At 44.7% G+C, this 10,950-nt stretch overlaps 1 protein-coding gene across 48 annotated transcripts in view; it reads left to right on the forward strand.

Annotated features, from left to right (window-relative positions):
- The window catches only part of ARHGAP26 (Rho GTPase activating protein 26), a 556,769-nt gene that overhangs the window by 84,489 nt on the left and 461,330 nt on the right, over positions 1-10,950 (forward strand). For 6 of the 48 annotated variants that reach the window (XM_081504661.1, XM_081504690.1, XM_081504646.1 and 3 more), the window contains exon 1: positions 2,797-3,295. The exons of the other annotated variants lie outside the window; for them this stretch is intronic. Coding sequence is in view for 4 of the 6 variants with exons in the window: in XM_081504646.1 (XP_081360772.1) it covers positions 3,142-3,295 (154 nt within the window). In the remaining 2 variants the exon portion in view is untranslated. Of the gene's footprint in view, positions 1-2,796; positions 3,296-10,950 lie in introns of those variants that run through there. 48 annotated transcript variants of the gene reach the window in all.

Here is a 10,950-nt window from a genome sequence, read left to right on the forward strand (position 1 = left end):
GTAGCCAATAAAGGTGGAAGAAGTGTTTGACTTCCAAGGCTAGGTCATAAAAGGTGATTCAGCTTTCCTCTTGTGAGCTGGAATGTTGACACTGGGGTCCTGAGGACCCTGTGAGAAAACTCAAGTAGATCACATCCAGAGACCACACAGTGAAGCCCAAGCCCATCTGAAGATGAGACACATGCAAGACAATAAGTCAGGATTACACAGTCAAGTTTAATTCAGTTCACTTCAGTCGCTCAGTCGTGTCTGACTCTTTGTGACCCCATGGACTGCAGCACACCAGGCCTCCCTGTCCATCACCAACTCCTGGAGTTTACCCAAACTCATGTCCATTGAATCGGTGATGCCATCCAACCGTCTCATCCTCTGTCATCCCCTTATCCTGCCTTCAATCTTTCCCAGCATCAGGGTCTTTTCAAATGAGTCAGCTCTTTGCATCAGGTGGCCAAAGTATTGGAGTTTCAGCTTCCATCAGTCCTTCCAATGAACACTCAGGACTGATCTCCTTTAGGATGGACTGGTTGGATCTCCTTGCAGTCCAAGAGACTCTCAAGAATCTTCTCCAATACCACAGTTCAAAAGCATCAATTCTTCTGTGCTCAGCTTTCTTTATAGTCCAACTCACACATCCATACATGACTACTGGAAAAACCATAGCCTTGACTAGACGGACCTGTGTTGCAAAGTAATGTCTCTGCTTTTTAATACGTTGTCTAGATTGGTCATAACTTTCCTTCCAAGGAGTAAGCGTCTTTTAATTTCATGGCTGCAGTCACCATCTGCAGTGATTTGGAGCCCCCCAAAATAAAGCCTTTCACTGTTTCCACTGTTTCCCCATCTACTTGCCATGAAATAATGGGACTGGATGCCATGATCTTAGTTTTCTGAATGTTGAGCTTTAAGCCAACTTTTTTACTCTCCTCCTTCACTTTCATCAAAAGGCTCTTTAGTTCTTCACTTTCTGCCATAAGGGTGGTGGTGTTCATCTGCATATCTGAGGTTATTGACATTTCTCCTGTCAATCTTGATTAACCCCGTCAAGCTCTCCCCCAAATTCCTGATCCACAGAGATCAGGAGAGAAAATACAGTGACTGTAGTTGCTTTAATCTATTAAGTTTTGGTATGATTGTTTATGTTTTACTTAAGAGCCAGAACACCTACTTTTAAGTGCTCAAGATATAGCATTAAGCAGATTTAGTTTCATGGAATTCCATTCCTCATCTTTCTCATTCTTGGCAAGTAAGGAACAACTATTTTCAGAGTTTTAATTATCCATCTGATAACTGTTTGGGCCTGCTATCAAGTCTAAATTTGTAGCTACAACTGGCAAACAGATGACATTCATTCATTCATTTATGCATTTAATAAATCAATACCTCGACGTAGATGACTTCTCTAGCTCCTGAGTTAGCATCCCCTTCTCAACGTTCCCAACTTACTATGCAGCATTGCTATTGCTTGTCGCTTTTCTATCCCACTAACCAGTAGCAGACAGGTTCATTCTGTGTTATTCATCTTTGCATCTCCAGTATCTCGTCTAGTGCCTGCACATAGCAGACCTACGTAAAAACAAAAACAAACAAACAAAAAACAAGAAAGCCACACACGCACACACACACACACAAACACCTAACTGGAGGGCTTCTCGTTCCTAGACATACGAATAATTTATTCAAAGACAGTCCCTATCCTCTAGCACTTCGCAGTTCAGCACTGGACACTGTGGGATCCAGCCTGACAGATGCAGTTAGTGAGCTGCCTGGGTTGATTACTGTGGTGGAACCCAAGGGCAATAGGGCAACACATAGCAGGAAAGTGGAAAGTGGAGAAGGACACGGGAAAGGATCCATTCATTTATTCCACAAATACTTATCAATCGCCATAGCACATATAGCACAAGGTAAGCGCTCAATATCTGTTACTATATGCCAGCCACTGTTCTAGGCGTTAGGGATGCCGCAGCGCACAAGAAAGCGGCGGTGGCTCATTTCGTACTCTTGAAGCTCACAGTGTAGCAAAGGACTACAGGCAGTGGACGTAATTATGTAAAATTGTATGACGTGCCCAGCATGAAAACAGGCGGCTGAAATTCTTGAAAGGATGTTAGATCCTTCGGTTGGGGGCAGCCGTGGGCGGGTTTTGAGCAGGAGTGGCCGTGAGGGGGCCGGACTGTAGGGGGCGGGAAGACTGCAGGCCAGAAGAGCTGGTAATTTTAAGATGCAAGTATGTTTTGCTTGAGTGGAAGAAGGAGCTTGTGCCTAGGGGCGACGTGGTCGCTTGGTACGCTCGGGGTTCTCCTGGGGCGTGCGCGCGTGCTAAGTCGCTTCAGTAGTGTCCGACTGGGGAATGCATTTTGAGTGTAAGCACGATTGCCTCAGCTTTAGGGGAACTGCAGCCTTAAATTCCTAGATTTTTCATGTTCGGCACATCTAGGCTCCTCCGCTCCCCAGATATGCAGACGCACCATCTCCGGCTGGGATCTCGGCCGCTGCGCGGGCCCCTGCGGCAGCGATCACCGTTCCTTCCCATCTCCGACTCTGCAACCCAGACGGGAGGGGGCGGAGCTTGTGCTGCGGACCTAGGCGGTGGCGTGGCCACGCCCCCGACCTAGACCCCGCCTCTGGACCCCGTTGATTGGGTTATGGTCGCGGAAGGGCCGGGCATCCTCGGAAGGCCCGTGGGTAGGGCTGAGGCGGGGTTCTGATTGGCTCGGCTGGGATTAGGTCATTGCTAGCAGGTTCGGCCGGCCCGGACGCCGGTTGGGCGGCCGAGGCTGCTGTGAGAGGGCGCTCGAAGCTGCAGGAGAGCGAACTGGCGAAGGAGGCGGGGAGGCGGCTGCTGCACTCGCTCGACTGCTCGTTCCCTTCCCGTCACCGCTGCGGGTCCGCCGCTGCTCTTCCTGCTCCGCGGCCTCTCGGTTACACGCCGTTGGAGCAGCCGCTCTTCGTTTGGGTCCAGGCTCTGTTCAGGAGTCCCGCGCGCCCTCGGACACCGCGCGGAGAGCGAGCCGGCGCCACACCTGTGGAGCCGGCGGCCGTCGGGGGTGCCGGCCAGCGTCTCGCCGCGTGCGTGCTTCGGGCTGCGGGCCGCCGGAGCTCCGGGGGAGGCGCGCCCCCCGGCTGGGCGCCGCGGACACCATGGGGCTGCCCGCGCTCGAATTCAGTGACTGCTGCCTCGACAGCCCTCACTTCCGAGAGACGCTGAAGTCGCACGAAGCGGAGCTGGACAAGACCAACAAATTCATCAAGGAGCTCATCAAGGACGGGAAGTCACTCATCAGCGCGCTTAAGAGTGAGTGCCCCGGAGCCTGGCGGGAACGGTGCCCCGGTGCAGGAGGGGCCGTCGGGCGGCGTTCGGACCTAGGGGTCCCGCGCCCGGCTGGATTTCTGCCCCCGGGCGCTGAGGGACGGGCGTAGACGCTGGTCGTGAGGCGGAAAGGATATGTAAAATGGGAGAGCTAGCAACAAGACAGTGAAGGAAGAGACCCGTCACCCGGCCATTTGCGTTCCGGGGTGACTGGGAGGTGACCGAGCGCGCGTAGCGCTCTGGGGCGCCGTGGGTGGGTGTGCGCGGCACACACAGGTGTCCCGGGAGTGGGACTGGAGTGCCTAGAGCACCGTAGCATATTGGGAAAGCCCTTCACGTCCACGACTCCGGCTTCCTTAGGGGAGAGTTGCTCACCCCTGAGTGCCCAGCCATGGGAATGGAGCGTGCCCCGCCAAGGGGGCGCTGCCTCCCCTCAGGAAAAGGCGGGTTGTGCCTGCTTCGCTCCCTTTACGCTGCTCCAGCCTGCTCAGGGCCGCCGGGGTCTCCGAGAGATCTCCTTCCCTTCCCAGAGAAGGGCTGGGTAGGGTGGTTGGTCAGCTCGCGTTTCTTTGGAGTAGTGGCAGCTTGTAACCCACCAGATCTAGAATCAGGGCCACGTACGTGTGCAGGTTCTGATTCTTGTGTTTAGCAGGTGATAGGGGTGGGAGTACAGAATCCGAGTGTTCCTTTACTCTAAACTGTGGGCGAGGGTTTAAAAACAGCACGAACATATCCTTTCCCTCTCCCGCTCCCTCACTCTCCTTTTTTACCTCTCCCAATATACTTGAAAACTAAAAGGTCTGGGAAGGAATGTCCTCGATCTTCGCTCAGAAAGGAGTTTAAACTTACCCTTAGAGATTTTCGAACCTTTTGTAAAAACATTTTTGCAATTTCCCTTTGGCAGGGGAGAAATGAAATTTACATTCTGTGTATGATTTCCCTTGTCATTTGCAGAGCCAGAGAGTGTCTCCTTCTGGCCAAACGAGTGCTCTAGGGATGGATGCCTTGGATTGCTGAGCTCCTTTTTTTGGGTGCCTTTTCTGTCTACCCATTTAAGAATAATTTGGTCCATCTTTTATTTTTAAGAATCAGGAATAACATAAAGGCAGATAGTGGAATTGTCTTTGACTTGACTTTTCCTTTCTCTTTGCTGCATTTCTTAATAGGTGATATCTTTCAACTAGGAAAGCTTGCCTTGGCAGAGTGCAGCCGTGGGTCTGAAAATTGTCACCAAGTCTCTTTAAAGGAGACTTAAAATCAAATGCCTGAGATGTCATTTTGTAAGCCTGTTGCTTCTAAAGATGAAGAAGACAGTGGAGCCCCAGGGCAGCAAGTGCTAGTCTTTTGAGATGAAAGAAAAGTAGAACTTTGGTGTGCTGAGGCTCTTCAGAGGCAGGGTCTCTGTTGGAGGCTGTGACCTGAAGCGAATGAATAGACTCTTCTTTCGTTGATGACCAGGGCCATCCTTGGAATATGTGACCCCTAGTTTGGAGTAAGTTAGGGGCTCACTTACAGGTTGGGCCCACAAATTTTGTTTGAATCTCAGACTGGCTTTAACTGGGCCTCTGTTTTATTCAGCAAACATTTGGAGTGCCTGCTGTGTGCTTGATATTACCTTGGGCACTGAGGATGTAGTAGTGACTGTTCTGTTGTCCCTGTGGCTGTGGAGACTTACTCCATACTAGGTACTGCTTCACCCACAAATTATCTCACGTATTATAACTCATCTTACAAATGAGAAAGAAGGCTTGAAAGAATCACTAGCTGAGAGTTGCACAGCTCTAAGAGCAGGGCTGTTTTTGAGCCCCCGCAGGGTCTGAGCCAGAGATGAAGTTCCTGCTGATGTTGAGCTCTTAATTGTGCCTCATTCCTCTTGCCCAGAATGGAGCCCCTGGACCAAGGGTGTTGGAATTTGGATTTTCATTTTGTATCTTAGCCTTGAGTCTGAGGAGGATGCCTTTATGTGACTGGCAGTTTATCTGCTTGCTGCTATTTTTAAGGCGGGGAGGGGTGGGGCAGCGGGGACAACACATTTAAGAATTCTTTGGGTAGGAGGAAACAGTATGGGTGATAAAGAGTTTTTAAAATTGTCTAGTGAATGAACCAGCTGTATAACTTGGGGGAGAGCTAGGTGTTCTAATCTCTTAATATCCAGCTCTATTACTAACTATACTCTTCTACTCTTACTAGTGCTTGAACAGGTGCCACATGCCCTCTTAAAAAGGGTGGAGATGATTATTATTTCCTGAATTCAGACATTGTGTTATCATTAGGTCCTTCTTGCATTGTATATTACTGTGCTAGTATATGTGTGTTCATTTTCTTTGGATCATTTTTATCACTTCTGCAAAATGTAAAGCCAGTGTTTAAAAAAAAAATATATATATATATATATAAATAGATAATTGTGTAAGTAACATTGGTTTAGATAATTTATAGGCTCTTCCATCTCTAAAATTTTATGGCTTTATTTTATAATTAATATGCATAGATCTTTGGGTTTAGATTTCCTTTGTGTGTTGATATGAGGCAGTAATACTGGCCTCCAGGGATTGCTGAAGTTTAGCTAGATCATTGCTGTTTATGAATGAGGAAACTGAAGATCAGAGAGATCAGTAACCTGCCCAAGGCATCACAGCAATTAATACTCAAACATAAGTTATCTGATTCCAGAGCCTGTGCACTTAACTATGAAGTAGAAATGTTGTGTAGGTCTGTTGTCTATTGAATACCCTTGAGAATCTGGTAAACATACGAACTCCTTGAAGTCTTTCCCTGGAGCTCAAACCTCTGGGCTGGACACATGGCAGATAAGCAATAAAATAATTTGGGACTTGCATTTCAAAAACTCCTGCCTTTGGAGAAAGTTCTTGTTTGATGTGGTGACTCCCAGTCAATTTTTCCTGTGCTAATTTGTCTAGGCATTTTCTGTGGGTGCTCTTTCCTTGACCTGATTAATCTGTCTCAGTCTAGAGGATTCTGTATGCTTTGGTCCTTTTTTCTTTCTGGAGAGATAAGAGGCTGGCGATGATGTTCAGACTTGTAGAATTAAGAGTTTTAGGATTTTCTGTGTTCGATTCTTGACCTCATCCCTTACTGGGCAAGTCACTAAGCCTGAGCTCCTCCTGTGTAAAATGGGAAGAGCCACACTGACCTCCTAGGCTGTTGTGAGCACGAAATGAAACAGTGCATGTAAAGAAAGCACTTAGCTTGGAGCCTGGTGTGTAGTGCTGCTTAGTTAATGGTAGCTATTATTATCTTCCAGAATGTCAAGACTCAGAATAAGAGTCACTAAGAGCAGAATTGTCTACACAAGTGCACTGAACTTCATTTCTGTCAGTCTCATGGACTTGATGGCAAACCAAATGTGATTTCATAGAACTGAAAGTGAATTAGGCTGTTGGTTTTGAGAGGTGGTTTTCAGGAACTGTTTTCTTTCCACCTTCAGAGTTGGTTTATGGACTTGTTCTTGGGGATATGCCCCTTTCAATTTGACTTCTTTCTAAGATAGAGTGAATTCTCTTACTTTAATAGTCTTAGGTGGGAGGGATGGGGCAGGAATTCACACTTTAGAATATCAACTTTATTGAGATATAATCTGTTTACCCTCTTAAAGCATCCAGTTCAATGGTTCTTAGTACATCCACAGAGCTGTGCAGCTGTCACCACAATCAATCTTAGATCATTTTCATCACCTCCAAAAGAAATTCCATTCCCATAAACAGTCATCCCCCATCATTTTCTCCCAAGTCCTCCCTCCCCATTCTCCTGCCTTCCAGCCCTAGTCAAGCACTGATGTATTTTCTGTCTTTATTGATTTTCCTATTCTGGATATCAGAAGTGTAATTTTAATAGTTTTCTCTTAGATGGTGGTGGGCAACTTGAGGCACTTGAGTTCGTGGTTAGAATTTCATGTGGGAAACTTTGAACCATAAGCTGCTCTCCTACAGTAGGGGTGAGGTCCCAGAGACTGAACTGTGTCCTAGGGGAAAACCCAGTTGTCTCATGAGATGAAAAGATGGATTCATTTTAGTTCCTGGTGTTTTCAAGGATGCAGAAAGTGAAAGTGTTAGTAACTCAGCTGTGTCTGACTCTGTGACCCCATGGACTAGCCTGCCAGTCTCCTCTGTCCATGGAATTCTCCAGGCAAGAATACTGGAGCTGGTTGCCATTTCCTTCTCCAGGGGATCATCCCAGTCCAGGGATCGAACTCGGATCTCCTGCATTGCAGGTGGATTTTTATCATCCGAGCCACCAGGGAAGAGACTACCAAAACTAGAACAAGGATCCAATCCCTTCTCTCAGTTAGCTTTCAGTCGAGTTGGGGCAGAGAGTGTGATACTGAATAAAGCCTTTCTCTGGGGTTGATATCTTGTTGGGTGACAGTTTTGTTTTTTTTTTTTTAGTAAAGTGAAATGAGTGTATCTGTGTTTCTCTAGTTCAGCCTGTAGTTTTTGTGAGACTTTTTGGGTATGATATGCCTTTATCACTGCATTCTCAGAGGTTAGTAATTCTGACCTGCATCACATTTCCAAGGCAATCACAGTGAATTTTAACAGAAATAAATTAATAAGAATGCCAGTTAAAAAATACAACAGTAAATTTTAGTCACTATGCATTTGTATGTCAATATCAAATCTTAAATTCAAGGGACATTTATCTTTTAACAGAAATAAGAGTTGTAGAAATCTGTCGTCATAACTGTGTATGAACAAAGCAAAATGCTATATTTTGGAACTTGAACCAAGTGGAGAGATGGATAAAAAGTCTGATATACTTAAGTGAGGTCATACTTAACAGGTTTTTTGCTAAGGCATGAAGAAAGAACATTTAGATAGTGCATTACTTAAGGGGAAAAAAAAGGAATGAGATTTAAATAGTTTTGATAATATTTGCTAGAGGGCATTCAGGAAACTCAGTGGGGCCCTGACCTCATGTTATGGGGGAAAAAAAAGTAAAAATTATCTCATATCTACATTCTTAAATAATGCAAGCTGTCATTAATTGCCATAGTCTAAATGTCCAGTCTGATAGATGTGTTCTAGAAGAAGCATGAAAAGAAAGTGAAAGTGAAAGTTGCTCAGTCATGTCCAGTTCTTTGCGTACTCCAGGCCAGAATACTGCAGTGGGTAGCCATTCCCTTCTCCAGGGGATCTTCCCAACCCAGGGATCAAACCCAGGTCTCCTGCATTGCGGGTGGATTCTTTACCAGCTGAGCCACAAGGGATGCCCAGAAGAAGCATATGTCTTCAATGTATCGAAAATTGTTTCTATCCTTGGTTGGTAACTGCTCTTCTGCATTTCACAATGATCTGGATTCTGAACATTAGTAATACTATTGGGCATTCTCTTTATGGAAGTCCTTCCACAGGATGCCTTCCAAGAATACACTGCATGTGGCTCTGGCCCCTTTATGTAGATGGGGAACATATCTCAGCATTAAGGTCATTTAAGAAGTGAACTCTGCAGAATTAACTTGCAGCTAGTAATATGCAGGCTGAGGAGACCCAGACCTGGGGCGCATAGTGCAATTCAGAGAGCCAGGCCTCTGTTATCAGGCCGACCTGATGTTCAGTCAAGCTCTAGCACATACACCCTGTTAAGACCTTGGGAGCACTGTCAGTTTTCTCAACAAACAAGCAAACAGAAAACCTGGAACCTTGCCAGCAGCTCTTGTTTTTGGAACGCTCACCAAGGGCCTGGCCCTATGCTAAGTGCACACATTGTCTCATGAGTCCTTTACCCTGTCCTGCGAGGTGAATACTCTTATTCACCTGCATTTTGCAGTTAGGGTAACTTGTCTCAGGTCACAGAGCTAGGAAGTTGTGCAGGCGAGTTTTGAACTTGGCAACGGACTGCAGGGCTTCTCTTAAACGTGACCCATCAGTGCTTCAGTAAACACTTTGGCAGTGAAGATACAAATTCTTCAGAGAACTAGATGCTAGAAAGGAGAAATGTGCAGCAGGTGTTAGATTAAGTGAGAGTATTGTACCCATTGTTTTTCAGTCTCTGAGTCCTGGTTGCAAAGAATAGCTAAGATTTGTATTGTGCTCTGAAGTTTTGTGTTCTCATCATCGTAGGATTAAAGAACCATTGTAGGCTAGTGAGGCATAAGTAAGGGTGCCTGACTACTTCTTGGCTTTTTGAAGCAGTAGAGTTGCTCTTTGGGGATAGCACTGATTACCAGTGAGTCTCTCTCTTCTTTTTAATATTATTTAGAAAATGCATACTTTTCTAACATTTCTTTTTTCGGTTGAAACATTAAAATATTGAGATATAATTGACACAGAACATGTTTTTAGTGTTAGATGTACAATGTCATGATTCACCATTTGTATATATTATGAAATGATCGCCACAGTATGTCTAGTTAACATCCATCACCATGCATATATTACGAATTTTTTTTTCTTGTGATGAGAACATTTAAGATCTATTCTCTTAGCAGCTTTCAAATTATACTACTATTAACTATAGTCACCATGCTATGCGTCACATTCCATGACTTATTTATTTTGTAAATGAAAGTTATTCTCTTTTAACTGGGTAGTAAAGTGTTGAACATGGAGGCCAAAAACCTGTTCCTGAGTGTGATTTGTTAAGATAAATAGTTCATCCTTTTTGCTCATTAAAACGAGAGTGGAAAAAAAATCATCAAGAGTTGTGTGCTTAGAGCACATCACCCTTTTATACTTCTTTAGGATTTGATGTAGGTTTTTGTAGTAGTGAGATGAGTCCTTCATTAATAGTATAAACTCCCAAAGGCTCTTCAGTGCCAACCTGCTTTGTTTAGGACTAATTATATTACTTACCAAATCCTAAAAGATCAAATGCGTATGGAGTTAGGTAACAAAAAGTTTTTTTCTCAGCTCTTTTGCTTTGCTTTAGCACCTTTCGAATAAAAGAAGAAGAAGCATTTCCTAATTATTTGTAAATGGTGGTAATTTGCAATACTGACATTTGGAATATTACTCATACAAATATAAACATCTGCAAATTATATCCAAACAAGATTTTGTAGTTTTTGTATAACACTGGCTTTAAAAAACGTCCTTACACTTTAATCCAGTTATTCAGTTCTGGATTGGACTGAATAGATTACTTCTATAATCTGTACAAAATTTCCCACGTGGCTCAGTGTAAAGAATCCGCCTTCAATGCAGGAGACATAGGTTTGATCCCTGGGTCAAGGAGATCCCCTGGAGAAGGAAATGGCAACCCACTCCAGTATTCTTGCCTGGGAAATCTCATGGACATAGAGGACTATAGTCACTAGGGTTGCAAAAGAGTTGGACACCACTTAACGACTAAACAACAACAATAATCTATAGTACTCAGCCCATTGATTTGAGGCTTAAGTTCCCCCTTCCCTCCTTTTAAAAAAATATGATTAATAGACTTAATTTTTTAGAGCAGTTTCAGGTTTATAGAATATTGAGTGGAAAGTATAGAAAGTTCCCATATAGCCTCTCACACCCATTTCTCTCAGATAGTACATTTGTTACAATAATGACATAGTGTTATAACTCAAGTCCATAGTTTACATAAGGGTTCATTCTTTGTGTTGTATATTCTGTGGGTTTTGACAAATGTATTGACCTTAATAGTATCATGCAGAATAGTTTCAGTCTGTGAAATAC

The sequence above is a fragment of the Giraffa tippelskirchi genome, chromosome 6 (genome assembly GCF_054371585.1).
Source record: "Giraffa tippelskirchi isolate mGirTip1 chromosome 6, T2T-mGirTip1v1.2.pri, whole genome shotgun sequence".
In the NCBI taxonomy this organism is placed as follows: domain Eukaryota; kingdom Metazoa; phylum Chordata; class Mammalia; order Artiodactyla; family Giraffidae; genus Giraffa; species Giraffa tippelskirchi.